This window comes from Mauremys mutica, chromosome 19, assembly GCF_020497125.1.
Source record: "Mauremys mutica isolate MM-2020 ecotype Southern chromosome 19, ASM2049712v1, whole genome shotgun sequence".
In the NCBI taxonomy this organism is placed as follows: Eukaryota; Metazoa; Chordata; order Testudines; family Geoemydidae; genus Mauremys; species Mauremys mutica.
In genome coordinates, this window is record NC_059090.1 from 23,982,365 (window position 1) to 24,010,043 (window position 27,679).

At 64.5% G+C, this 27,679-nt stretch overlaps 1 protein-coding gene across 2 annotated transcripts in view; it reads right to left on the minus strand.

The window, feature by feature from the left end:
• The window catches only part of ABR (ABR activator of RhoGEF and GTPase), a 100,297-nt gene that overhangs the window by 66,852 nt on the left and 5,766 nt on the right, over nucleotides 1-27,679 (minus strand). Inside the window, exon 1 of one of the 2 annotated variants that reach the window (XM_044993273.1) lies at nucleotides 7,181-7,322. The exons of the other annotated variant lie outside the window; for it this stretch is intronic. Coding sequence (XP_044849208.1) covers nucleotides 7,181-7,241 — 61 coding nt within the window. The 5' untranslated portion in view covers nucleotides 7,242-7,322. Of the gene's footprint in view, nucleotides 1-7,180; nucleotides 7,323-27,679 lie in introns of those variants that run through there. 2 annotated transcript variants of the gene reach the window in all.

Here is a 27,679-nt window from a genome sequence, read left to right on the forward strand (position 1 = left end):
CCACTGCCAGGCACACGTCAAGTGCTACTGCCAGGGCAGGGCAGCCGGGGCGCCCCCCCCCCACCAGCAAAGCACAATCCCCCCATGACAGCCCAGTCCCTTCTCCCCCACCCCACTGCTCGATGCACAGTGGCCTATAGGGAGGGACTCCTGATGCCCCCCAGCGGGCACTCGAGGAAGGGGTGATGGGTCGGGGAAGCAGGGCTCCCATAGGCGGAACCATACCCCTCAGGCTCCACTGCCAGAGTGTGCAGTGCGCGGATGGAGGAGAGGGCCAGGCACTTTATACCCAGAGCCCAGGGTATCGGAGCAGGCTAGGAGAGGGGAACCCAGCCTCAAGCTTCAGGGTGCCGGGATCACTGTGGGGTCAGGAAGGGTGCCCACAGGGACCAGGCTGTGGGGTGGAGCAGGGGTCAGCGCAGGGCGCACCCAGGAGCAAGGCCAGCAGAGGAGGCATTTGCTGTGCCAGTGGGTGCTGGCTGGGGTGGGAACATGCCTCCAACTGGGGTGGCAGGGCCTCACCCTCGCTTGTAGTGCCCACCCGCCCCCTCCACCAGCCAGCGGGTTGGGAGCTGCCCTGAGGGGCCAGGCCCAGCCTCCCCTCCCAGCACAGAAAGCTCCCACTACAGCTGCCCCTGCTCCAAGCGGCTGGCACTCACCCCCGGGGGCGCCCGGTCACAGCCCGTCGGCCTCACGCAGAACTGCCTGAGAGCAGCTCCCAGAGCCCTGGCCTGGGCTGGAGAGCCCCTGCCCCAGGCTCCTGGGGATTTAGCCCTGGGGCCCCCCAGCATTCACCAGCTGGCCAACCCCAACAGCCCAGCTTCCCCCTCCCCCCAGTTCGGTGCCCTGCACCAGCTCCAGGCTGGGGCGAGGGGGTCCTTGCCCACCCCTGCAGCCGGCTGGCTCTTGGGGCCCAAGGAGGGTGCGCATGGGGCAGGGGGCGGCAGGGTCACATCCATCCCCAGCCCAGGCGAGAGGCCCTGGAACGCCAGGGCCCAGCGGGAAGAACTTGTGCCACCTCCGAGAGCGCCCCAAACACACACATTGCAAATCCCCAGCTCTGACCCCTGGGCCCGCACTTTCCACCCCGCGCCCTTCTCTACTGGGCCCCAGGGCCCCTGCACCCCCCTGCAGCCCAGAGACAGGCCGCCCGCCCTGGGTTTGTGTGGCCCTCGCTGAGAGCGCAGGAGAGTCGGGAGGGCTGGCTCCCAGGGCACTCCGGGCTCCGCAGCAGCACAGGCTGAGTCCAGCGCTGCCGTAGCATGGAGAGAGCGGCTTCAAAGCCAGCCGCGTCCCGGTCACATCGCCCTCCCCACAGCCTGGCGCCGGGCCACCTCCAGCAACGGGAAGGGGACGAGAGGGCGTGGGAGCCCCTCCGCTGCACGCGTCAGAGGACGGGAAGTAACAGGAACAGCAAAGGTAGGTGCTGGGTGATCTCACTGGCACTTCCCCTCAGCCCTGCCAGCCCCTCAGCACCGGCCCGCAGCCCCTTGTCACCGCACCCGGGCTCCCCACCCAGCTCTGCCATCGCCCCATAGCACCGACCTGCAGCCCCTTGTCACCCCACCTGGGTTTCCCACCCAGCACCAACCCGCAGCCCCCTGTCACCTCAGCCCGGGCTCCCTACCCAGCTCTGCCATCGCCCCATAGCACCGACCTGCAGCCCCTTGTCACCCCACCTGGGTTTCCCACCCAGCACCGACCCGCAGCCCCCTGGCACCTCACCCGGGCTCCCTACCCAGCTCTGCCATCGCCCCATAGCACCGACCCACAGTCCTGTTACCCCAGCCCTAGGCTCTCCCCATCCCCCTCTGCTGCAGACCCAAACTGCAGCCCACCTTCCCCATTGTGTGTGTCCTGGGCCTTTCCTCAGAGCTGCCTGCCTTTGCGGGGAGGGGACGCAGTCCCTGGGGAACACACACCTGCAACCGCTGCCCTCCCGCTCCTCCTCCTCCACTAGAGACAGGTTAGGCACGGTCTAGGGACGCCTGGCTCGCGGCCGGCCCAGCCCGGGCCTCCCTCCATGCAGGACCCCAACACACTTCCCCACCCGCCGCCAGAGCCCTCCGATACAGCCTGGCTGCAGCTCCCGGAGCCCACTGCACAAACGCTCTGCCCATCCTGCCACTTCACTAAGCAGCTCCATGGCTGTGGCCGCATGTCTGCCTGCCTGGGGGAGCCTGGGGAGAGCGGGCAGCTAACAGGGTCAGCACGGCAAGGGCCAGGAACAGTCCTCGGGGTCATTTCCCTCCCTCCACGTGCAGCGCGGGGACTGGCTCTGAGGAGAGTATCCCTGCAGCCTGGCCAGGGCGAAGGGAGACCCCGGCCAGCCCCGCGGGTCAGGCTGGGGCGCTGGCTGCCCCTGGGGAGACACAGACGGGACGGGACGAGGAGCCTTTGTCTCCCCTGGTCCCCAGCCTGTGAGACGCGCTCCCTCTCCCCGGTGCGCTGCAGACTGGCCCTGCTGCCTCAACCATAGGCGGCCCAGGGCGGGCGGGAGCCGAACAAGGCAGAAGTGAGGCTGGCCCAGGGACCTGGATCCATCCCAGGACCAGCAGGGGAACTTCAGATCTAGGCTCTGGTGCCTGGGCCCGGCTCTAGCCCTGGACAAATCCGCACTGGGGATGAGGGGACACGCAGGGCCCCCTTTGCCAGCCCTGCCAGAGCCCCAGAGAGGGCAGGCCCTGGGTAAAGACTCCTCTGCTTTCCCCCGTGGCGGGAAGTGACCCGCCTGGGATGGGGACTGACTGCAGGAACATCACTGAGGCATATTTCTTCCCTCCTCTCCCGCTCGCGGCCCAGTGGTGCCTGTTAACCTGACCCTGCCTGCGACGGAAGCTGCTCATTAAGCTTCCCCTTCCTTCCGCCTTCGCCGCTGCTTCCTCCACCCACGCCAGCTCTCCTCCCCACTCGCAGGCGCCAGGGGCAGGCGCTGGCAAAGCCCTGGCACGGGCGGTACAGTCAGGGCACCCTAAGCAAGCCTGGCAGCGTGGGACAGCGCTCCCAGCACACCGGGGCCAAAGGATCCCGCAGGAGGACAGGGCTGGGAAAACGGGATCCTGGCAGGGCCGCAAAGCCCGGGTCATTCCAGAGCCCCCAAGCAGCGCTGACAACGGCTCCTCTTCGCTGGCCCTCGTGCTGTGCTGGGGGGAGTTTCTGGCTGGTTCACATCACTGAGGGAGAGCGACAGTGGCAACTGGTTGCACCATGAGGTCAACACTTGCCCATTGCCAAGCAAGCCGGGGCGTCCGTGCCACCAGCACAAGGTCGCTCCCGTTGGATCCACCCCACACCCACCAAACGCAGGGACAGGCCAGGCGGCCAGTCCTACATGGGGCCTGCATCCCTGCATGGCCGCTGGGATAGGGCAGCACAGCAAAGGCAGCCTGAGTGCCAGCGAGAAGGCTGTGCTGGGAGATCTTGCCAGCTGGCTGCCCCGGGGAGGGGCAAGCCATGGCCGAGGTCTAGCACCCCGGCAGGGGGGCAGCCCCTCCCTTTGCAGCCTGGTCCTGCCTGGTCCCCAGTCTGAAACACAAGGGGCCCTTGCAGCTCAGGCTGGCTGGGCAGAGCGGCCAGTTGGGAGCTTCGGCTGCTCCCAGGTGCTCTCCCTGCCTCTCCTGCTTGGGAGCTGGCGGCTCGGGCAGATGGGCCCTGAGGGCCAGGGGTGATGTTCTCTAGTGCAAAGGCGGAGAGGGAGGAGAAAGGCCCCACTGAGGAGCTTGGGACAACGGGGGCGCACAAGAACTCTCGTGTAGCCCTTTATTGCGGCGAGGACCCACCGTTCCCTGGATCTGTGTCCTGGGAAATCTCCGCACGCTCAGACAGGCCGGCGGGCCCAGGATCCACCCCCAAGCGAAGGGGCGTCCGGGAGAGCAGAACCGGAACCTGCCTGGGAGCCTACAGGTCCACGGGCAGCCCCACAGGGGTCAGCTACGGTGGGGCCAGGCCTTTTGTCCGTGACTAAAGGGAGCCACTTCTTTTTGGCCCCCCTGCATCACCCAAGGCCTGGGCCAGGTGCCCCCGCAGAGGTGCCCTCCCCAAAGGAGAGACCCTCCCGACGGAGCTTCGATCCCATCACCTGACCACCCCCTCAGCGGGAGGAAGCAGCAAGTTCCCATCGCGCCTGCCACTGCCTGGGCCAGACCCGCACAGAGTCTCCAGCAAAACCACCTGCAGGATGGGAGGAAGGAACTAGTCCAGCTGCACGGCTAGGCCGGCGGCCCGGCACGCTCACACCCTCGCCCCACCGGAGAGACAAGAGACTGTTGGGGCCTGTCGCTGCTTTCTGTGCACCGGGCCCAGATGGAAACTAACGGCTAATGGGGCACGAGGTCGCCCGGGCAGGGCCATCGCGGCTCTGCTGTGCCCGAGGGAGGCTGCAGAACCCAGCCGAGGACCGAGGGAGAGAACTCACCACAACGCTGCTGCAGGAGTCCCCGATCCCGGCTTCCTTCCACAGGGCCCTTCGTACAGTTACCAGCTCTGGCGCATTCCCGCCCGTGCCCCCTGGTGCCAGGACGCCCCAGCTCTGCCATGCTGGAATGCGCTCAGTGCTGGCACGAGCCACAGAGAGACGCGGCCTGAGCCGGTCTCACAGTGCCGGAGCGTGGAGCCATGCCAGCGGGCTCTGAAACACGCCTCACCAACCACAGCCTTGGCCCTGGCTCCTGAGGCCCCCGGGACAGACACCCAAAGCAGATCCCCAGTGACGCTGCCCTGGCCAGGGCTAAGGGATCTTCACACTCCTGAGCCCAGGGCTAGCCAAGGCAAAGCAGCCAGCTGGGCACTGGGCACCCATCACAGCACCCCTCCCTGGCCAGGCCTGGCTTCCCCTCCCCTCAGCCGGGATCACCAGTCATGCCAAACTCAGCCCGAGGGTCTAATCCACCCAGCTTAGCTCACGCCTGAGCCCCGAGCCAGATGTGACGCCGGCAGAGAGGCCAGTGCTCCAACGCCCTCTGCGCCCAGCAGCCCTCCTCCCCCAGGGCACTGCCCTGCAGCCACCCGCCTGCACACAGTCTCAGAGAGCAGCGTGGCCCTGCTCTCCAGTTCACGCCAGGCCCCAGATCCAGGCAAACCCTCTTCGAATCGCTGCACGGAGGCTTGGACACTCGGGAGCAACTTGGCACGTCCACGTACGTTACGAACGCCGGACGCCTCCTGCTAATCCTGGGCGGGAGTATTTCCATGTGGGACCAAGCACCTCTGCCATCTGCACACCTGCGGCAGGTTCGCCAGCGCAGCCAAGGGCTCAGAGCAGGGCCCACATCCAGAGCCGGGAACCGAAGCCAGGCTCCAGCCAGGGGCTGCAGGCGCAACTTCCGTCGGGCGGCCCCCATGGACACTGGGTGTGAGCTAGTGCTGGGGCTGCCAGGGCTCGCTGCGGGCCTCAGCGAGGCACCAGGACTAACGTTTTCCACTGCAGCCTCCGACTGTAGTGCCCAGCCGGAGACACCAGGCCCTGGGCTTGCAGGGGTAGCGGGGGTGCTCAGCCGGTCGGGGGCACGTGGTCTGGAACCACTTCTGACCCTGGGGCCCTTAACCGCTCTGGGCCTGTCTCCAGACAGACACCACGTTAGAAAATGCATTCGGGTCACTGGCTCGAGAGTGAAAATATTAACGTTCACCTCCACTGCTGTGCCCGCACCTGCTCCCCCGTTAGCCCCCCCGCCCGCACCTGCCCCGCCATTCGCCCCAGGCCCGCACCTGCCCCGCCATTCACCCCAGGCCCGCACCTGCCCCACCATTCACCCCCAGGCCCGCACCTGCCCCACCATTCACCCCCAGGCCCGCACCTGCCCCGCCATTTGCCCCAGGCCCGCACCTGCCCCGCCATTCGCCCCCAGGCCCGCACCTGCCCCACCATTCGCCCCAGGCCTGCACCTGCCCCAGCCCCACCATCCACCCCCCGCCCACACTTGCCCCGCCATTCACCCCAGGCCTGCACCTGCCCCAGCCCCACCATCCACCCCCAGCCCCGCCATCCGCCCCCAGCCCGCACCCTGCCCCGCCATTCGCCCCAGGCCCGCACCTGCCCCACCATTCGCCCCACGCCCGCACCTGCCCCGCCATTCGCCCCAGGCCTGCACCTGCCCCACCATTCATCCCCTGGCCAGCACCTGCCCCACCATTCACCCCAGGCCAGCATCCTGCCCCGCCATTCGCCCCAGGCCTGCACCTGCCCCACCATTCATCCCCAGGCCAGCATCCTGCCTGTACCTGCCCTGTCATTTGTCCCCCTGCCCACACTTGCCTGCACCTGCCCTGCCATTCAGCCCCTGTACCCCTTGCCCGGGCGCTCAGGTCACCCAGCTGGCAACGCAGGAAGCTCGGTGTGGACGGCTCCGGTGTTTCTACACGGTGCAGCCCCACTCGCTGCAGGAGCAACGCTCGAGCCCACCGCTGTCCCCAGGGGTCTCAGCCAGGCCCCCGCAGAGCACAGCCCGTTCTGGGGCTGGGAACTGGGCACGGCTGAATATGGTTCCCCAGGTGGATCAGCCTGTGGGCCCCCTCCCCCCCCGGTGCCACGCAGGTGAAGGCAAGTGAGGGCATCTCCCAAGGGAGAGCGCACGCCACGGACAGCCCCCCTCTTGTGGGTCCCCCTCGAGGGAGCATCTCTGCCGCAGAGCTGCACAGGTCTCTCGGGGCGATCACAGGGGAGGGTGCCCCAATCCTCCCCGCTCGCCTGCCTGACCCCGCTGCGCCAGCGCTCAGCCTGTCCATTTACATAACCTGCCTGGGATGGAGCCCCAGGGGCTCGTGCCACCCCCAGAATGCCCAGGGATGGGGGGAGAGTGTTTCCCGGAGCAGCCTGCAGTGACAGAGAGCAGGAGAGGAGGGCGCATCCACGGGGAGGGGGCTGCGCTGAACAGCTCAGGCCCCCAGCTACAACGGGCACAGGCAGCAGGGACAGCCGCTCCGATGCCACCCTTGGATCCTGCCACCCACCCGGCGCAGCGTTACACAACAGGTAGAGACGGAGCGGGGAGCCGGGCCGGGCATGCTGCAGCCTGGCTGGAGAGGTGCCCAGCCGGCCAGTGCCCCCGCCTGGCACCGTGCCCCCCAGTGAGCAGGCTCCCTGCCCCCTGAGCAATCCTACCCCAGGGCTGTTCCCCGCCCTCTCCGGGTCCCACAGCCAGGAGTCCCCGGCGGCCCCCGGTCCCCCCGAGCGCGCACGTACTGCTGTAGAGGGTGTCGATCCAGGAGAGGCGCGCCAGGCCCCGGTGGCTGAGCGGCTCCATGCTCGGGGAGGCTCGGCTGGCTGGCTGGCTGTCAGATCCTCGGCCACCGACACATCTCCCAACAAAGGCGGCGAGGGGAGGGAGGGAGGGGCGCGGGGAGGGGGCCAGGGGGAGCGGGCTGGCAGGAGCCCGGGCAGCAGCGGGTCACGGTGGCCAGCGAGGGGAGCTCGAGCCAGCCCCTAGCCTGCAGCACGGGGCTGCCTGCCGGGAGGAGAGGCTCCGCTCCGGGAAGGAGCTGCCAGTGCCTGCCAATGGCAGCCCGCACCTCCCCCCGCCTCCGCCGGGAGATGGGGCGGGGAGCGGAGCCAGCCCCGCATGCAGGGAAGCTGGGGAGGGGGCAGCGAGCCCCTCTGGCCAGAGCGCGCTGCAGGGCAATGGGCTCAGCTAGGCTGCTGCCCTGCACCCCAGAGGTGGCTGCATTTCAGCATCGCTGCACCTGCCCTGGCACAGGTGACAGCTGAGGGCGAAGGGGGGGCACCCCAGGCCGCGGGGCAGCGCTGGGCTTGGCAGGCTACCGTCAGTGCCCTGAGTTGGGGAGGAGCGTCCGGCATCATGCCGCCCGTGCACGCAGGGGAGGAGGGAGGAGGCTGCGGAGACGCTGCCAGATGGGCAAGTGGCTGCAGGTGGCAGTTAGCTGGGTCTGCCGCATCCGTCGAGGCCACTGGCCCCCTCCCCCAGCCATGCCGTCAGTATTTTTAGGGGGTGGGAGAGGGGTAAGGGGGGCCCTGTGGATGGCCCAACCTGGGCATCTTGCACTGTGCCCGCTCTGCAGACTGAGAGCCCACCCCAGCACCTCTGCCCTGCCCTGCAGGGACCCCTTGAGGCAGCCTGGGCATGGCTTCCGTCCACCAGCCAGAGGGGCCAGTTGTGCCAGCTGGCAGGGTGATGCCCGTCCACTGGAAACCAGGCTGAGAACCAGCCAACTCATTTCACACAGACCAGCGAGCAGCCAGAGACATAGCCACTTCCCAGCCCCAGCGGGCCCTGCCGCACTGGAGCTAGCAGGTCAGAGGGGAAAGGCTCCGCGTCCCGGCCCCGGTGGCAAGGAGAGCGGGCCCCAAGGAACGATCTGGAGGGAACGTGGGGCACGTGGGGAGAGCGGAGCCGAGGGGCACGACAGGCCCTGGGACATCAACCATCTTCGTAGTCACGGGAGCCAACAGCAGCCACGGCAGCTAAGAGACACACACAGCGGGGGAGGGCGCACGGAGCCATGTCTTTCCTTTCCTCCCGTCCTGGGGCACGTCAGTGCCAGGCCCCCGCCTGCCCCCCCGAGAGGCCCGAGACTGCAGCCGGGAGTACGGCATGGAACCAGCACCCTGCTACTGATGAGGTCTAAACAGCTGAGTGCTTTGTGTTAGAGGCAGCTTCTGAAAGGAGACCTCCCTCCCCCTCCGAGCGCGGGGCCCCCGGCCCCCTCACGGTACGGCTCTGCGCCAGCCAGGAGGGCCCTGCCGCGTGGGGTGCCGGATCAGCCCGGCACACACAGCCAGACGCAGCATGCAGGGAATTGGGGCGGGTCCAGGTACTTGACGGGTGCCCCCCACCTGGAGCCTGGCACAGCTCCCGCATCTGCTCCAGAAGGAAGCCTGGGTGGGGGACACCAAGCCCAATGGCCTGGGGTCATGGGAGTGGCAGCACAGAGCCAGCAATGCTCAGGACTCCCCCCCAGCAGAAGAGCCAAACTGCCCCTCTGAAAGCCACGAGCCAGGGGCACGCTCTGGATGGGAGCCCTGCAGAGCTCGCTGGGCATGCTCGCCAGCTGGCTGCTCCCTCCAGCTGGGGGCTGGCGCCACCTTCACAGCATGGGAGGGGAGCACCCTGGCCAGCGGCTCTCCTGTCCTTCCCCTCACGCCATGCACCCACTGCACAAACTCTGGCCCAAGCAGGACAGCCCCGGGCAGGTCGCCTACACTAGGGGAATGGAGACAGGACGCCTGGGTTCTATTCCCAGCTCTGCCACCGACTCGCTCAGTGACCATGGGCAAGTCACTGCCTGGCTCCATGCCTCAGTTTCCCTCTGTACAACAGGGATGATACAGTCCTGCTCCCCCATAAAGCACTGAGAGCTCCACAGACTGACAGCCCCAGAGGGGTGCTCCTACCACAAGGGACACAGACTGCTCCCTCCCACCCCCAGCCCTGTCGGCAGCCCTAGGAGAAAGGCTTCTTCTTCGAAGCCTGTCGGCCCCAGCAGCGGAACGAGGCCCCGTCGAAGCCTCGAGAGCGAGACGGGAGCCCACGGACGCCGGTGCCTGTCTCCACGTGCACCACGCCTTGCACCAGGGCAGAGGCACCAGAAGAGGAGCTGCCATTGCGGGGCGACTACCGTATATACTCGTTCAAAAGCCGAATATTTTTGGTAAAAAAGTGACACGTCAAAGAGTGGGGGTCGGCTTATAAACGGGTCTACACCAGAATTTGATGATTTTAAACTCTGTGGAATCATTGAATTGAATATCTAATACACTGTCGTTTTGATTACCTGGAGCGTCTGCAGGCATGGAGCCCCTCAGCTCCCTCTGGCTGCGGTTCCCCGTCCCCAGCCAATGGGAGCTGCGGGAAGTGGCTCCATGCCTGCAGATGCCCCAGGTAAACACAACGTCCCGACCCGCCAGCGGCTTACCCTGAGGGGCCGGGAGCCCCTGAAATACAGAGTCGGCTTATGAAAGGGTCACACAGTTTTTGCTATTTTTACCTAACCATCTTGGGGGGTCGGCTTATAAACGAGCAGGCTACGGAGCGAGTAGATCTGGTATATCCCCACGGGCCAGCCCCATTCCCTGGGCCTGGGAGAGAGCAGCGTCTGACGCCTCACCTCAGAGCCGGCTCCCCGGGCCCTGCCAGCTCCATGTCCAAGCACCGCTTCCGCCCTGCCAGGTGTCACACTCCGGGCTCCAAGCAGTCACCCCACCCGGGCCATCCCCACAGCCAGGATGCAGATCGTCCAGACCCACGGCTCTGCGCCCCAGCCGCGTCGGCCCCAGTTCTGCAGGAACCCAGAGAAGCCACCCAGAGCTCGGACAGGAAGGAGTTAAACGTCCAGCCCGCTCTGCTTTTAGCCCAAGGAAACGTGACCTGCCTGAGCCATCAACCCCAATATGTCAGCACGCCAGCCAAGCGTGCAACCCGGAGACCGCCCTGGTGCAGCTCGTGCCGGCGCGTCTGCCTGTCTGTCCCCGAGGCGCTGGACGGCAGCGATCCCACGCCCAGCCATCCCGTGAGGAGAGCGCTCCCTCCGCTGTCCCGGCCGTGGCAGCCACAGCAAGGCCTCGCCTGGACCACAGCGGGAGCCAGGCGCTGGGGCAGGGGGTTACACACCGGGGCCTGGCTTGGAGTGGGCAGGGAGCCACTCAGACTGAAGTGCCAGTGCACGGGGGGCACCCAGCACCAGGTAGAGTTCCAGCCCTCCCCGTGCCAATCCCAGGGCACAGCATGTCACCCCGCACACATCCCCAGCGCCTGCTCATGCTCGCCCTGTGGAGCACCAAACACAGCGAGAGGGTCTCGGCCACGGCTAATCCAAAGGCACCGGGCGTGGGCTGTGCACCCACGACGGGTCCTGGAGAGGCCTGTGCCCCGGCCCAAGCTGCCAGTCGCCCAGCAGGACCAGAGGCAGCCAGCGAGGCTTTTCAGAGAGCTTTGGCAGTTCAGGGGCTGCAAGGCAGAGGGCCGTTCCCCACGCCCAGGCAACCTCCCTGGTGCACTGCTACTGCTCACTGGCCAGCCTGCACCTGACTGGGCTGGCTTGGGAGGAGCTGGGGCCCAATTACCATCTGCCACCATCAGTCCTCGCAGCCCCAGAGCCGCTTGCCTCTCTGGCACTCTCTGCGCAGTCCTGGGCCCATGGCCGGAGAGCAGGGCCCTGGCCAGCCCTTCCTGTGTGCCCTCACCTGGGCATATCCCCCCAGATCACCTCCCTGCCATCACGGGCCTCCCTCCTTTGGCTAATGCTGGCCGGCGGCTGGGCATGGGGGTGGGGCTGGTGGCTCGCTGTGATACGCAGGAGGAGCTAGGGGGAACTGGCTGGTGCCCTCTGGCCTTTAGCTCTATGCCCCTGGCATGTCCTGTCCCCCCATCGGAGCTCCTGCCCTGGGGGTTACGCTCTAGCCAAGCACCCAGACATTGGGCTGAGCCGTGCCAAGGACCATGTGTTTGTGGGGCATCTGTGCACTCCCAGAGGGCCCTGGGTCAGGTCAGTCCCCTGTCCCCATCTCTCGCTGGGTGCTGCCCTGCCTGCTCTTCACCCAGGCTAACCAAGGGCTACCCTGTCCCCCACGGACCCCCGTTCCACCCAACACACCCACAACCAGCAGTTCACTCCCCCGCCCCACTGGGCAGCCCAATGGCAGCGGCGGGGCGGGCAGTGCCCTGGGCCCAGGGAAAGGAGGCTGGTGGCTATGCGAGGGGAAAGCCATCACGGCGGGGAGCCCGGCGCCGCTAGCGGGATCGACACAGCCCCGGCGCCAGGCACTGCTCTGCGTCCCCACGAGGGGCCCAGGCTGCCCCCCCGGGCGGGCAGGTTGGATCAGCACCAGAGCCCACCTCCCCCCCGGGCTCATCGCCAAGCCGAGCAGTGAGTCACCGGGCGGTGAGTCACCGGCACAAGGTGCAGGCCGGGATGGCACCCGGAGAGCTGCAATTCTCCAGGGCTCTGTACGGACCGGAGCAGCTCCCTCCACGCAGGCAGTGCCCCGCCGTACACAGCGTGCCAGAGCCCGGGGGGGGCCACAGGCCTCCATGGCCAGGCCAGCAGAGCTCCCCCCGCCCGCCCACAGGCCAGAGCAGGGACCTCAGGCCCCTCTGCAAGGTCCTGTTCCAGATCTGAGCACCTGCCCCGCTCTCTAGCGCCCCTCTCTGGCCTGCGCACAGACTGGCTGTGGCCAGAGCCCCTCCCTCCAGTGCAGGGGCTACGCAGGGGAGCCATTCACAGGACAAGGAGACCGACAGGAGCCTGGATTCTGGGGTCAGCGGCACCTGCTCGGCAAGAGGCGACCGCCCCCAGCGGACTGGGGGATCCCAGCCCTCTCAAGGGCACGCAGCGTTCCCCTGCCCTTACGCTGCACTGTTGCGCCCCACACCAGAGGTGGCCGCACTTCTCCCTCTGCCAGCGACGGGCGCGAAGCGCTCCAGGGCCCCTGTGGGGTGAAAGCACCATAGAAACAGGCACCAACCTCCTGCCGGGATGAGATGCGGAGGCGGGAGGAGGGGGTGGATCTTTGAAGAGTCACTGCCACGTGCCAGGCTGCTACGCTCACATCTGCCAAGGCCACACGCCGCCCCGGGCTGCAAACTGCTCCGGCTTTTCTCCGCCGCCTGCAGAGCGCCGAGCAGACGCAACACCCCGTCCGACCCCATCCAGCCCGGCTCCTCCCCAGCCCCGGGCCACAGGCTCTGCCCTGCTCGCAGCGGGGCAGTAAGGAAGGCTGCAGGCTGAGGGGCATCCGGCAGGACACAGCTCCCCTCTCCCTCTGCCCGTACACCCCCAGCCCACCCCAGCAAGTCTGGTAACCGCAGCCTCGGCAGGCTCCTGAGCGTCACCTGGTGGCCTGAGCCCAGCGATGCAGAGCCAGGCTGCAGCACGCAACGGGCACGAACACACAGAGCAAAAGACCACAAACCCTGCCGCCCACCAGGCCCGGGAAGCCTTCAGCTTAGCCCCGCGTGGCCAGGCCCCGCCCAAGGGCCAGTGCCAGGGAGAGCCTGAGGGGATGGGGGGAAAACACCAGCCCTCCACCCGGGGAGGCCGTGGCACTGCAGCCGGCAGCACGGACACACCGCGCCAGTCAGAGCAGGGACGGAGGGTGGCCTCCGGCCAGGGGTGCCCCTCTAGCCCAGGGTGGGCGGGCGAGCGGCTCCCCCAGCCGGCACCATCGGTTCAGTCGCCCCTGAGCTCCCTGCCCGGCTCGGTCCCTGGAATCTGCTTCCAGCCCCCATCCCAAGGCGCCAGGGAGAACACAGAGGCCTGGCTGCCCTCTGGCCTTGGGGGGAAGCCACCCCCATGCAGCCCTGTCTGCTCCGGCTCACTCACGCTGATAGCAGCCAGGCTCTGCCTCTGGCTCCACTGCAGGCGGGAGGCAGCCAGACAGCCCCCAAAGCTCGAGGGGTGGGGACGCAGGGAGGGTTCTCAGCGGTGCCCTGTGGGCATTGCTCTCGGCACACTGCCCACTATCCGAGGGGCTCACTGTGGTACCTGGGCACCTATGGAATGGGAGAACCCCAGGTGGAAATACCCCCCATCCCAGTTCACTGAGCGATCGCCCCATGTGCCAGGGCCCCCAGCCTGCCCCTAGAACCAGACACTCTTAGAGCTCCTATTTGCAGCTCTGACCCTGGGGCTCACGCTCCTCTGCCACGCCCGCCCTACCAGCATAAGCCCCCCGGGAACGGCGGCATGACCCCTGCCCGTGCTCAGGAGCCGCTGCTGACCTGGCCAGTCAGAGGAAACTCAGCTCCAGCCCTCAAGGCCAGAGGTGGCTCCCCAGCAGGTGAGAGTCACTGCATGAGACCATCTCCCTGGCCCAGCGGCCATCCAGCCTGCGGCTGCCACATCAGCCCCTCAACTCTGCCCCATCCCTGAGCCCTGCAGGGAGGACACGGCAGCGTCCGACTGCGCCACTCCGCCCAGGGGGGCAGAGCACAGGGAAGGCTCCTGCTGCAGGGCTAGTAACAGGCAGGCCCAGCACCTCTGCCCAGCACTGTCCAGCCAGGCAGCTCTGGTGCACAGCTGGGAGCCACTGGCAGAGACAGGACACCAGCCCAGCGGGACCTCAGCTCTGATCCCAGCCGCCAGTGCCTGCTTCAAAGGTTACCACCACCAGGGCAGCTGGGATGGGACAGCACCTCGGTGCCTCTGGGCAAGTTCCCCCATTTGCTCCAAAGGGTGGGGAGACCCTTGCTCGGCCTATTCTCCCCAGGGGCAGAGCCAGCCACTAGGGGAGCAGAGACCCACCCCCCGGGAGTGTTCCAGGAACAGCGCCAGAACCGGAGAGCAGCAAAGCCACAGGCTGCGCCCCAAGCAGAGCTAAAGCCAGCGACGCGTGCGCACACGCGTGCGGAGGGGCAGGATGTCGGGCTGGGGGCAGGGGTGGCAGCCGGGCGAGCGCGCCCATGTGCACACAGCAGTGCGCGCCAGACCTGCTAGCACTGAACTCCAGCCTGCATTCCGGGCCGCATGCAGACACGCATCGGCCCCCTGCACCATGCAGCTCGGCGCGGGGAGGAGGGCCAGGCCAGGATCTCTGCCGTGCATGCAGCACACACGGCTCCCCGCTCGTGGCAGGAAACCGCTCACCTCCCACCGCCTTCACTGAGCAGGCGAGCAGCAGCCATGGACAGCTGGCTCAAGGCGCATCTCACACCCGCCCAGAGGCAGCGAGACACTGAACACACCAACTACACAGGGAGCTTCTGGCCCGTGCAGCAGGCTGCGGCATGCAGCAGGGCCCCTGCGGTCGCAGACCCAGGGCTGCTGCCAGAGCTGCAAATGGCTTTTGCATTTCACTTGCTGAGACATCAGCAGGGCAGCTGGGGGGTGGGTTATAATTGCTGCTCCCACCGATCACACGCAGGCCCATCTCCCCCGTCCCCCCGTTACCCCCCTAATGGGCCTCTGCTTCTACCCTTCCAGAGCAGGCACTCTGCAAAGCCGGCTGCATCACTGGGGTTTCAGTCACCCTGGGGCAGCCGATTTACAGGCATTTCTTCTCTGCCCAGCCACTGAAGGTCACCCCCGCGGGAGGGGGAACAGCCCCCCCCCGACACACACAGGGGGGCTGGGGCAGAGTCTGACAGGACGGTGCAGCTGCCCCCTCCAGCAAGGAGGGCAGGGCCCAGCTCCCTGCAGAAGCTGGCTGTGCTGCCCTCCTCAGCTAGCAGGGACCCACAGCGAAGGGGAGGGGGGAGAAACCTCTCACCCCCGGCCCCCACCCCGCTGGGGGAAGGGAGCAGTCAATGCCGCGGCTCCACCAACGCGCATGTGATCGCCCTGCCTGCAGGAAGGGAGCTGGGAGACGTCAGCCCTGCGAGTCAGCCCGCACCCCCCAGGGGAAGGGACCCCGCTCTGCAGGGAAGGCTGGGCTGGGACTCCAGGCTTCTCCATTCGGCCACTGAGGCCGACAGGCAGGAGGCTGCCGTATGGGAGATGGGCTGTCAGGCTGATCACTCAGCAGGGTCAGGCTCCAGCGTGCTCCCCAGAACCAGGGAGGCAAGAGGGGGAGCCGCACTGGCTGGATCAGGGGATGCCAAGCAGGGAGGAACTCTGGGTCGCTGGTTCGAAGCCAGCCCTGGGGAGAAGAGGCGGGTGGCTGTTTAATGGCCCTCATGAAACACACCTGGAGGTTGGTGGCGATGAGCATGGACATCGCGAACGCCACGTCACAGCCTTGTCCGCACGCTCAACGGGGCGGCAAACGGGTCGAATGGCCGAGACTGAGCAGCCCTCTGCCAGGGCGTCACGGAGTGTGGGGGAGCCAGGGCCCTGCACCCCCCTTCCTGCGATTCACCGGGACCCTCAGCCAGCCAGTGAAGCAGAAGGGTTATTAGAGGAGAGGAACACGGTCCCAAGCAGGGCTTGTAGGTACAACCAGGACCCCCAGCCAGGTCCCTCTGGGGGCAGGGAGCTTAGACCCCAGCCCTGGGTTCCTGCCTCTTCCCAGCCAGCCCACACCTGAAACCCCCCTCCCCCGCCGACTCCCTCCCCTCCCCCTCCCCCCGCTCCTCCTCCCCCTTTGTCCAGTTCCCAGGCAAAGGTGTCACCTGGCCCCACCCCCTCCTGGCTCAGGTTACAGGCTCAGGTACCCTCCCTCCCCTAAAGTCACCCCCTGCGCTGCGCTCCCCTCCCCCATGCAGACAGTCCCATCAGAACTAGAGGAGGTTCCCAGCTCCCTGCTGCGTCACACAGGGCAGGCCAGGGCCCTGGGGTGAACTCGCCCATGCTGCCTTCGGTCCAGCCCTAGGCCGCGTGTGCCCAGACCTGGCACAACGGGCACCGAGTTGGGCTGGCCCCTGAGGTTAATCCCGCTGGATAGAATGGGGACTGCCAGTGCCAGCGGGGCAAGGCCACGCCGGCGTGCACGTGGGCCACGCCGTTTCCACAGCCACGCTGCTGCAGCTACACGCCTGAATCGGGGCCTCGGGCCTGCGACCGACCAGTCGTGCATCCCGCTGGCACAAGGTTCGCACGTCCTCGCACACACACTCCCCCAACCAGGCCCAATCCACGTTTCCTTAACACACGGCCCCGGCATGCGATCCAGGTGTATTTCTTCTGACCCGCTGCCACCCATGGCACCAACCCCACCCACTACCCCCGTGCAGATCTTCCTGTTTATCCAACACCCTCTGCACCGCAGAGCATTCAGACAGAGCTGCACAGAACACCGACCCTGTGGTTCCCAGGTGAGCGGCTCTCTGCTTTCACACGCCCCTGGGCTGCACACAGAGCCCTCCTCTCTGCAGCCAGAGACGCCCGCCACACAGACACCTCCCTGTACACTGGTCTGACCACACAGCCTCCCAGCCCGGCCTGCGCGGCTCTGCTCCGGGGCAGAGATGCTGGAGTGACCCAGCCCACCGGGGCGGGACTGTTCCCCAGGACTCTGCCCAGATGAGCGCCAAGCAGACAAACCTGCCGGGTTTTCATGGGGAGACTATTCCTCAGGCTAATCGCCCTGCCTCCCCCGATCCTGGGCTTGACGCCTTCCCATATGCCCGGGGGCTGTCCAGCTGGCTGGAGGGGGTGGGCGAGGGGAGGCTGCTGCCACCCAGCCAGCTGGGTGAAACGACTCAGCCACGCACCCCCCATGCCAGCCTCGCTCGGGGCGGTGGGTTTTAATGCCCTTTTCGCCCTGGCAGACAGCGGCTCGTCCTCGCGTGCTGCTGGGGGGCAGACTCAGGGCACTCACAGAGGCTACAGCCCACTTCTTCGGCTGCACAGGCTGGAACACCCAGACAGGAGATATTGCTACGTATAACACACACGTAGACACAATTATCCGTAGCAATATCCCCTGTCTGGGTGTTCCATTCTGTGCAGCCGATGAAATGGGCTGTAGCCCACGAAAGCTCACGCTGAAATAAATGTGTCAGTCTCTAAGGTGCCACAAGGATCCTGTTCTTTTGGCGGATACGGACTAACACGGCTGCTCCTCTGAAACCTGTCCCTGCAAAGACATTTCTTGCAGCTCAGAGGCAATGGGGAGTTTCTCGGCATCTCAGCCAGCTTGTTACTCTCCCTGGCGCACCGTGGGGTAGACCAGGCCTCCTCCTGCCCAACATCCAACCCCTGCAGCCGGGCCGGGCCGGGCCCAGGAGACAGGGGCGGCTGGAGTGGATTAGGGCACCGCGCTCCACAGCTCTTTTCTGAGCAGGGGTAAGAGACGCTGTGTTTAAACCGCCACTGGCTGCCAGCCGCCCCCTCCCCTCCAGCCCCGTCCCCAGCCGCCCCCTCCCCTCCAGCCCCATCCCCAGCCGCCCCCTGCCCTCCCGCCCCGTCCCCAGCCGCCCCCTCCCCTCCAGCCCCGCCCCCTGCCCTCCCGCCCCGTCCCCAGCCGCCCCCTCCCCTCCAGCCCCGCCCCCTGCCCTCCCGCCCCGTCCCCAGCCGCCCCCTCCCCTCCAGCCCCGTCCCCAGCCGCCCCCTCCCCTCCACCCTCCCGCCCCATCCCCAGCCACCCCATTCCCTCCAGCCCCGTCCCCAGCCGCCCCCTCCCCTCCAGCCCCCTCCCCTCCCGCCCCGTCCCCAGCCGCCTCATTCCCTCCAGCCCCGTCCCCAGCCGCCCCATTCCCTCCAGCCCCCTCCCGAGCCGCCCCATCCCCTGCAGCCCCGTCCCCAGCCGCCCCCTTCCCTCCAGCCCCGTCCCCAGCAGCCCCCTTCCCTCCAGCCCCGTCCCCAGCCGCCCCCTGCCCTCCAGCCCCGTCCCCTCCAGCCCCGTCCCCAGCCGCCCCCTCCCCTCCAGCCCCCTTCCCTCCAGCCCCGTCCCCAGCCGCCCCATTCCCTCCAGCCCCCTCCCCAGCCCCCCCATTCCCTCCAGCCCCGTCCCCAGCCGCCCCCTCCCCTCCAGCCCCGCTCTACACAAGGCTAGTGCGCTTCAGCCCGGCTGGAGGGGGCACTTTTAGCAACAAACCTTCATGCAGACAGTGCCCAAAGCCCTCCAATGCCACAGTCCGGCCCCTATAGCTCTGGGGGTCTCCCCCAGGCGCAGCCCGGCCCCTATAGCTCTGGGGGTCTCCCCCAGGCGCAGCTCGGCCCCTATAGCTCTGGGGGTCTCCCCCAGGCGCAGCTCGGCCCCTATAGCTCTGGGGATCTCCCCAGGCACAGCCCAGCCCCTATAGCTCTGGGGGTCTCCCCCAGGCGCAGCTCGGCCCCTATAGCTCTGGGGGTCTCCCCCAGGCGCAGCTCGGCCCCTATAGCTCTGGGGGTCTCCCCAGGCGCAGCTCGGCCCCTATAGCTCTGGGGGTCTCCCCCAGGCGCAGCCCGGCCCCTATAGCTCTGGGGGTCTCCCCAGGTGCAGCCTGGCCCCTGGAACTCTGCCCCCACCCCCGGGACACTGCAGTCCAGTGTGCATAACTCCAGTGTGTAAGGCTCTGGGGGCAGGGCATCAGCCCAGGATCAGCCCATCTCCCTCGCTCCTTGTTTTGTCAGTGCCAGCGTACCCGCGGCCGGCCAACCCACACATTTCTATTTCTGTGCTCGTTGTGCAAGTCCTCTCCTCCGGCCTGCCACGTGACCTGCCTGCTCAGCCCGCCTCACCAGAGCCCAGGAGCTCCAGGGGAGGAAATCCCCATCCCTCGGCCCAGAGCACTGAGCTGCCTGCGGCCAGCATGGGCAGAGCAGGTTTGGGATGGGACCAGGCCTGAACCATCCGCATTTAGGAGCTCGGGGGCGGGGGGGTGTCAGGCCCCTCATCCAACCCCTCCATTACACACCCACCGCCAGCCAGCAAAGGGACATCTCCTGGGTGAGCCAGTCATGGAGCCAGGGGAGGCCTGCAGGGGGCACTGGGGCAGCCACACGGAGCCAGAGCCCACCCAGAGCTGCAGGAAGACTGGCAGCCCAGTCTAATGCTCTGCCCTGGGCAGGAGCTCAGCAGCCTGGCCCAGACCCACGGTCCTGTAGTTACCACGCCTGGGGGCCACGTGTGTAGGGTGACCAGACAGCAACTGTGAAAAAACGGGACAGGGGGTGGGGGGTAATAGGAGCCTATGTAAGAAAAAGTCCCAAAAAACGGGACTGTCCCTATAAAAATGGGATACCCGGTCACCCTACATAGGCGGGGCTGAGGCAGATTCCAGGGGGAAGCCAGAATGACGCCAAGGATTCCTTGGAAGTCTGGAGAAGGGCGAGCGCAGAGAGCAGGGCTACACCTGCAGGTGCCTCCGGCCGCAGTGCTGACAGGGGACGGGAGGACAGGAGTCTGCCCACTACCAGTTGGCTACACAGAGCTGCCTTACCACAGAGCCTACAGGTCACGGCTCCCCACAGCTGCACTGGCCCAGTCCTGCCTGATGCAGGCTGAGGGAGCCGCACTAGAGACGGCCCCGCAGGCGCATGGAGAGACAGGCCGCGTTCACTACAGACGGGCTTGGCAGGGACAGAGTACGCAGACATCTAGAGGACTGGTGCCACTGGACAAAGCCCAGAGCCGGCACACCTCACCCTGAAAGAAATCCCTCCTCTTGCCACGGAAATGCAGCCAGCTCTGGGGCGGGACACAGCAGCTGTTTAGCAGCACCCACCAACTCTGCACAATGGCTTAGGACAGGGGAATATCAAGGAAGCTGATGTGATTGCTAGAGCCTGGCTGGGACCTGGGAGCTCCCATCCCAATGCACTTCCTGTTCTCAAAGCTCAGGCAGACAGAGCTGCTCTTTCCTGTCTAGCCGAGGTGGTAGATGCCACAGGGCACAGCCATCTTCCTTCTGTCTCCCGGGGGAGTTCAGGGAGTTATCAAGCCGCCGTTCTGCCCTACCCTGTTCCTGGAGAGGTGGAAAAACTGGCTGTGCTGGTTTGGGGCACAGTGGAGAGGGGCCTGCCGGAGATCGCTGGTGTTTGCTGTTGCCAGCTACAAGCTTGTCAACAGCACGAGAACCTCCCAACAGCTAACTGGCTGTCAGGGATCCCAGCTCTCCAGTGTCAGGCGCACTCACCCGCAGGGTACAGAGCTGCCAACGGGGGTGCCAGCCCTGCCCCGGCGACGTTACCAGGGCAGCAGGCAGGGGCTGGCCAGTTCCCCCAGGCATTACAGAGCAGGCAAAGGGCCCGGCTGGACTCGTGTGCGCCAGCTTCGCCCGCTCAGCAGTCTCCACTGATGCACCTTCCTTCCAGGAAGGGCCATTGGGAGGCACTAGCCCTCCCCGAGCCTGGGGAGCAACCAGCTTACGAGAAACCAGCCAACTGGTCCTCGAGGAATAGTGCCAGGAACAGGGCACTGCCGGCCACCAGCGCCCCGGGCTGCAGCCGCCCAGCAGGCAGCTCGCCCGCCCGGGTGGTGCAGTGCGGATAGCTCTGCCTGCCAGCTGTCAAGCAGCCCCGGGCCGCTGGGACAGCCACATCCCAGAAACGGCCCCGGATCACAGAGAAACCAGAGCAGGAGCGAGCCGCGGAGACTCGGCTAGTCTGTGACTCCCGCGGGGGCCCCTGCGAGGCACAGCTCAGGCTGGCAGGCCGGGGAAGCTCTCACACACACACACACTTGCTGCCTGTGCTGTACGCATCAGGGTGATCCGCTGGCTCTGAGCCCCTTCTCCTGTGCTCAGTTCCCATGGACATTGCTGCGGGAGAGCGGGGTGCCACCAGCCCCCTGCTCGACGTTCCCCCCAAATTCCCCCATCCCAAAGGGCACCTTCACAACAAACTGCACCATTACCGCGTCTGTCTCTCTGAAGCTTTGGCAAGCCATGGCGGCCCCCCCGGAAATCCCGTGTGCCGGTGAGCTTCCCTCAGCCTCACCAAATCTCAGGCTCTCCAGCGCTCACACACAGAGGGGCGCCCTTCTGTCCGGGACGGTTCCCTGACCCAGTGGGGTCACTGGAAGGGGCAGAACTCAGAGGTGACAGCAGCAGACTCAGGGCTCAGCCCCGCACTCCAGGACACCGGATTCCCGAAAGGCAGGGAATGTTATGATTAATCAATATGTTACATTACATATATTCATTGTATGTTAATCAGTGGTGATTTGCAGGATTATACAAGCATAAGGCTGATCAGTATTTAGAGGGATTATGTAGTAGACATGAGTAGGATAAGCTGAAATGCAAGAAACTGTAGGCCGAGGCCTGGAAGACTTTAGCGTATCTATTTTAGGCCTTGGAGACAAGAAATGACGGCGTAAGTTAATGACTGATGGGAAAGAGGTGCCGACTGGTAATGTTGCTAAAGTAAGATGGGAAAGTGATATTCAAATGATGAAGTGCTGCGACAACACATATTGTCTTTACCATGTCCGGCAAGGATCCAGGTGGTACATGAATGTTAATGACACCCGACCCAGCCTATAGAATTCAGGGGCCCTTGTGTTTCCAGGGGACACACACCAGTAACAGAAAGAGGGCTGACACTGTCATGTAGGTATAGACAGACTCACAGCATAAGAAAGGGTGCTCAGAGCAGGGAAATTGAGCTGCCTCTGGAAAACGCCAGCAGGAACCACTCCCGTCTTCATGGTCAATTCATGAGTGGGCCAACAGACTCTCCCACCACCTAGCAGGATGTGAGGATGTCTGTAGGTACAACTGGCACATTGCACGGAGCTTCAGGAATTGTGTGTGCTGTGATATGTATAATTGTGGTGGTAACTTTAATAAAACTACTAAAAGATCGATGCTCTTGTAATTGTGTGTGTTGCTTGCCTATGGTTTCATGTGTTCCTATGAACTCCAGATCCAGAACAGAGGTGACTCTCTTGAACCAGAGACTGTAGATGCCAGAGCCAAACCCACTGAAGTAGGATTAAAAGTCGACAACACGCTCGCACGGATCTGTATCACTGCAATGGCCTCCCGTCCGACACACCCATGCGACGCGGAAGAGGGAGCCTGGAAGGGGCTGCGGGCTCAGCGGTTACGGCAAAGGGGGCCAGATAAGCAGCAGGGAGAGAAGAGCCCACGACAGTGGCGCCTGGTCACCAGGGGAGATGAGACGCTTGGATTTTTCCAACCCCTCTGCCTGAGCAATGGCGGAGCTGAAGAAAGCAGCAGGAGTCCCGAGCCCTGCGCCCGGGCGATGTCGCAGAGCACCATGCGGCACCATCCACTCCACACAATGACTGTCCCGCTCCTGAGCTTGGATCGGCTAACAAAGCTGGCATCTACGTCAACAGGCTTCTAGGTTAACGATCCCCCCCCCGCCCCCGCAACACACAGGAGCAGTTCACACCTCCCGCAGGGTTGTTTCCAGTGGTCTGCAGGCTCAGATGAAGAGCTGGAGGTTCCAATTCTGCAGTACAAGACAGCAGTCACCAGGGACAGCCATGCAGTTGCCAAATTGCTGCAAGCCAGCCGCACGGAAATTGCAGTTGCTTATTACAGGGGTACTGGAAGATATGAGTTATCAGTAGTAATTCGTTGCTTAGGTTTGGGGGAGGAAAACAATAGGGAAATAGGCTGGTCCTCTGCGATCTTTACTGGTTTGTTAAATGAAGGGTGGGAGTTCTTGGTTTTTGGATACTAACTTGCCCATGTAAAGAAACCCCTGAAACTGAACACAAAGATTAGGAACCAATTCCCATTGCCTGCTTTCAATGAGAATATCTAGCGAGTCTTAGAACAGTGGAAAACTTGGCATACAACGATCCCTACCAGCCCAGCATCCACCTTTGCCTCCCGCCTGCGATGTCCTGACGATTTCTGGCACTCTGCTAAACTCAGAACCATGTGTGTTAAAATCCATGAGCCCGGAGCCACTGCTGCTCCCTGATTTGCACATGCAAATGATTCTGGTTAGCAAATTGCGACCTGAAGAGATTAGGGCTGTTAAAACTAGACCCAGCGGATGTGACAGAGATTCTTACACTCCCGCTGAAGTGTCACCCTGAGCCACGGCCTCGCACCCTGCGTGGACTCGAGATCACCCTCCATACGGTACGTGCTACCCCAGCTGGCTTTGGGGGCTCGGAGAACGCTGCCGTGGGGCATTCCACCCCACAGCGGAAGGGGACAGTCTCCCCCTATAGTGACCCTGCCGAGAAGCCCCAAGGAAACGGGTTCCCCTCCCCCAAGTGAGGAGCGTTCACCCGTCAGCACTGCTGGAAGTGGGAAGTCTATTTCCCACCCGCTGCCATGGGGGGCTGTGCTCTGGCAGAGCAGGGGGACGCCTGGCGCAGTATGGGGCAGGCCAGGCCCTCCAGCATCGCTGGGCAAGCCGGGGGCTGGATGAGAAAATGGCTAGTCTAGCCCAGCAGGAGCAGTAGGGCAGGTGGTTAGAGGGGCGACAAACGAGCGATGGTCCAGGGAAGGATCTTGCTAGGCGAGACCCCAGAACCCCCAGCTCTGCTGGGATGCACGGTGCCAACGAAGGGAAGTTCTGGGGAGTGGTTCTCGGGCGCACTACGGGACCACCGACCCGACCCTCTGCACCCCGGCTGCTGCTTCATGCTGGGGGCGTTAGGGGACAGCGGCTGCCTTCCACTCCAGCACCCAGCGCTGGCTGCTGTCGGAGGGAAGACACCGGCCCGCGCGCAGGGCCCTCGGAGCGGCACCGAAGCAGAGCCCGCGGCCGACGTCGCTGCTTTGTGTTTATCAGAGGACGGCCGAGAACCGCCAGCTGAAGTCACTCAGCCAAGCTCCCTGGAGCCTGGCCCACCAAATAACCAAGAACACCGGTTTCCAGCAACGGCGGCTGCTGCTCCAGCCCCGTGAGGAGGATGCCAGGCAACCTCAGTCCCACAGCACCAGGAGTGGAAACCAAGTCAAAGCGACAGAGCTCCCTTCCTCGGAGACCAGCACAAACTCGGCACAGGAAACGCAGAGCACCGGCCCTGCAGCACAACAGGAAGGGACAGAGGGCGACCACCGCATCACCCTCCAGCAGCTTTCTGCGGCTTACGGCCAAGTGGCATTTTCCGTGCTGACACCTGACTGGGCAGGTGACTGTTTATACCCCATCCATCCCCACTAAATGACCTCGAGTCCAAGTCAGCCTGAGCTCGGTCAATGGGGGGAGACAGCTCTGTCTGTGCAGCCCCCGGCCTCTGATCGGGGGCCCCACAGTGAAGGCCCATCGAGTGGTGTTTGTCCATTCAGAACTGAGAACCATCAACTCGTCACACAACCTCCTCACAACTGCCAACCTAGGATCGACTGGAACTGGGCACTTGGCAACAGCCGGCTCCTATTTCATTACTGATCCCCCAACCCGCCCAGCCCCCCACCCAGCCCCCAAGGGCCAGAGACGCCCCAGCATTCTCCTCCAACCAGAGGAGTAATCAGGAGAGCTGGGAGGTGGGCTAGTGTCACAGCTGAATCCCCCCTTGCGGCTTCGAGCGAGTAAGTTACTCGTCCCCGAAAAAACGTTAATTCCATGGGGATCTTTGATCCCCAAGGGCTTCGTGGGCTCTGCCGGCACAGCCACTGAAATGCAGCTGCCTCAGGGCAGCAGCTGAACCACGCCCAGCATCCTGCACAACAGGGATGAGAGGGTGCATTGTGGCCAAGGAGCCTGGGAAAAAACTCCTAGGGCCCTGGGATTTCCAGTGTCTGCCCAGAGCAGATAGGCCCTGGGTGTTGTAATCCTGCTGGAGGAAGAGCGAGAAATTTCACAACTCGGGTTAAACAGCGAAACAAGTGGGCTGGGACATGCCGCCTTCCTTCGGAAGCGCCTGGGTTGTCACAAGCTCTCAAACAGACAGACACGGACCCGACAGCTCGAGCCTAGCAGTGCAGGCCTGGCCAAAGCGAATATTTGCAATGCCCAGCAATAAAGGAATTGCCTCGTTCCTCACATGATGCTCACACCCCAGTGAGCAATACAGACGCTGTTCCACACAGCCAGGCCCTGGAAACGGGGCACGCTAGGGGAAGCCAGCAGACGTTGCAACTCTCCATCAAAAGGGAACAAGGACACCCAAAACTACGAGAACTTCTGCCATCTAGTCTATTCTACACAGGGTCCTAAACTGCCCTGTCATGTAGTATCCGAGCACCTCGCAGTCATGCATTAAATGGTGTCACGTGACTGACATCTGTCAGATGTGGATGATTCTCTTTCTTCTCCTCCCCAGGGAGAGAGCCAAGCAGTTGGTTGCGGTGGGGTTCCTCCCCTCCCCGTACGGCCACGCTGCTCCGGGTTTGGCTCAGAGACGGGTGGGAGCAGGGCCCCTGGGGAGGTCTGGGGTGGCCCTGAGTTCCTGGGGGTTTGTTCCGCAGTCTGGGACTGGCCCCGTGGGATGCTCTGTTTGCTGCCCAGCTGGGCTCTGCCCTGGTGGTGCAAAGTTCCCCGGGCCCGAGGGGTGGAGTTATGGACCTCGGTCCCCAGCCCGGAGCCAAAGGCCCCTCCAGAGACGCGGAGCCCCGGCCGCTGAGCGCCTCGAAGATCAGGCCCGAGACTCTGCCCTTGACTCTGTTCTATGGGAGGCCAGCGCAGAGAGCAGGGGACGGGCACGGGTGCTGCTGAGATGAGGCGCTGCAGCTGGGGAGTGCGTTACCCTCCCAGAACGTGGCACCTTCTTGGGCTCTGCCATTGCCTCTGGAGCCCTTTATCCCTGACACACATGCCCCAGCCTGGCTGTGGGAATGAGGCAGGGGCTGAGATGCAGCCATTGCAAGATGGCGGCCGCTCCAGCCTGGAGCAGCAGAGTCTGACGCTGCCTTCAGTGGGGAAATGCCACGGAGCCTATTTCTGCAGCAACACAAAGCTGCTCCAATAGCCAGCATTTGTTTCCTTGATTTACAAGCTGTTTTCACACAGGGACACTTCTGCTCAGAGCTTTTCCCCCACCCATTCGTCTAGTCTTCACCCTCTCTGGAGGGGAGGACAGCAGGAGCCCCTGCCCCCACTGTACCCCTTTACCGCTGGCCTCCAGTAGCCTCCCACCCCACCCTGGCAGATTGGAGGGCAGAGCCACATTAGCAAGTTCTCTGTAACGCTCCCATCACAGGGTTTGCTCGGAGAAATGCCACCTGCTCTGCTGTGGTTTCCACCTTCCTGTTCCCAGGGCCTCCTGGTTTCAGAGCAGGCATGAAGCCGTTTCAAAGGCCCCAGAAGAGCTGAGACCTAGAGTGTGGTTTTGTTCTTTCCTGGAAGCGTTTTAATTAAAACCCTGCAGCTGTCTGTGTCCTCCATGGAGGCTGTTACAACAGCATTAAAGGGGGCACCGGCCACATGCTTAGACTCAAAGAGGCTCCTTCCGAACCAGAAGGCAAATCCCATCCACAGTCAGGAGGTGCACAGATCACAGCCTGGCGTGAGAATCCCTCAGGCTCCCAGCACCTCTCCACCCAAGGGTCTCGGTGTGTTTCACAAACACTCCTACCACTCGGAGGTAGGAATCACCCCATCTTACAGGTGGGGAAACTTAGACAACTCGCCCCAGGCCAGACTGCAAGTCAGTGGCAGAGCTGGGGGGAAAAGCCTCAATTCCATGAGACCATCCTTCCCTGGGTCCTTCTGCTGCGTGGGGTGCTCAGCAGAGACACAAAAAAGCCCTTTTGTGTATTTCAGATTTTGTGACCTGGATTTTCTAGCCCTCCTTTTGCCGAGGCCCCGGGGAACTTTGCAAGGCCAGGCACGCCCAGGGAAGGGCAAAGGGTACATGCAGAGAGCACTTCCTGATATTCAGCCGGAGTGACGTCTAGGAGGCTGTGGAACCGGCCCGCTTGGGCAGTTGGGCGGTTTAAATTGGCCAAAGCCCTGCACAAGCTCCTGTAGGGACCGGTGCTCAGAAAGCAGGGGAGCAGGAGCAGGACGACTGGTACTTTGATTCTAAGGAGTCCGTTGTAGGGCTGCTGGCAGCCCACACCCGCTGCGTGCAGCCCCAGAAAACATGGCACACGGTGCTCTCCAGCTGCACTGAGGGAGGGAGGGTTGTGGAGACTCACAACGAACTGGGCGCCCGAGTACATGAGCAAAGAGAGCAGCCTGGCGCCCTGCAGGACTAGACGCGCTCCCAGGCTCAGCAGGGCTCCGACGCGGGCAGACTCGGGTTGGCAAACCCGGCGCAGTTCTGCCCCAGGCGAGCAGGCAGCCATGTGACCCAAAGGCAGAACGTTTCCATTACAGAAACTGGCGCAGCAGCTAGCCCCAGGGCTGTGGGTTCAGCTTACCGCTTGGCTGTGACTGCATCCTCTGGCCAGCCCTCACTGCCCCATGGCCCCTGCCCCCAGGCTCTCCACAACAGGGGCATGCGCCACGGAGGGATTTTGTTTCAAGAACAGAAATGTGCAGAAGCCTGTGGCTCGTGCACTGCAGCATCCCCCACTGAGAGACTGTACCCAAGACACATACC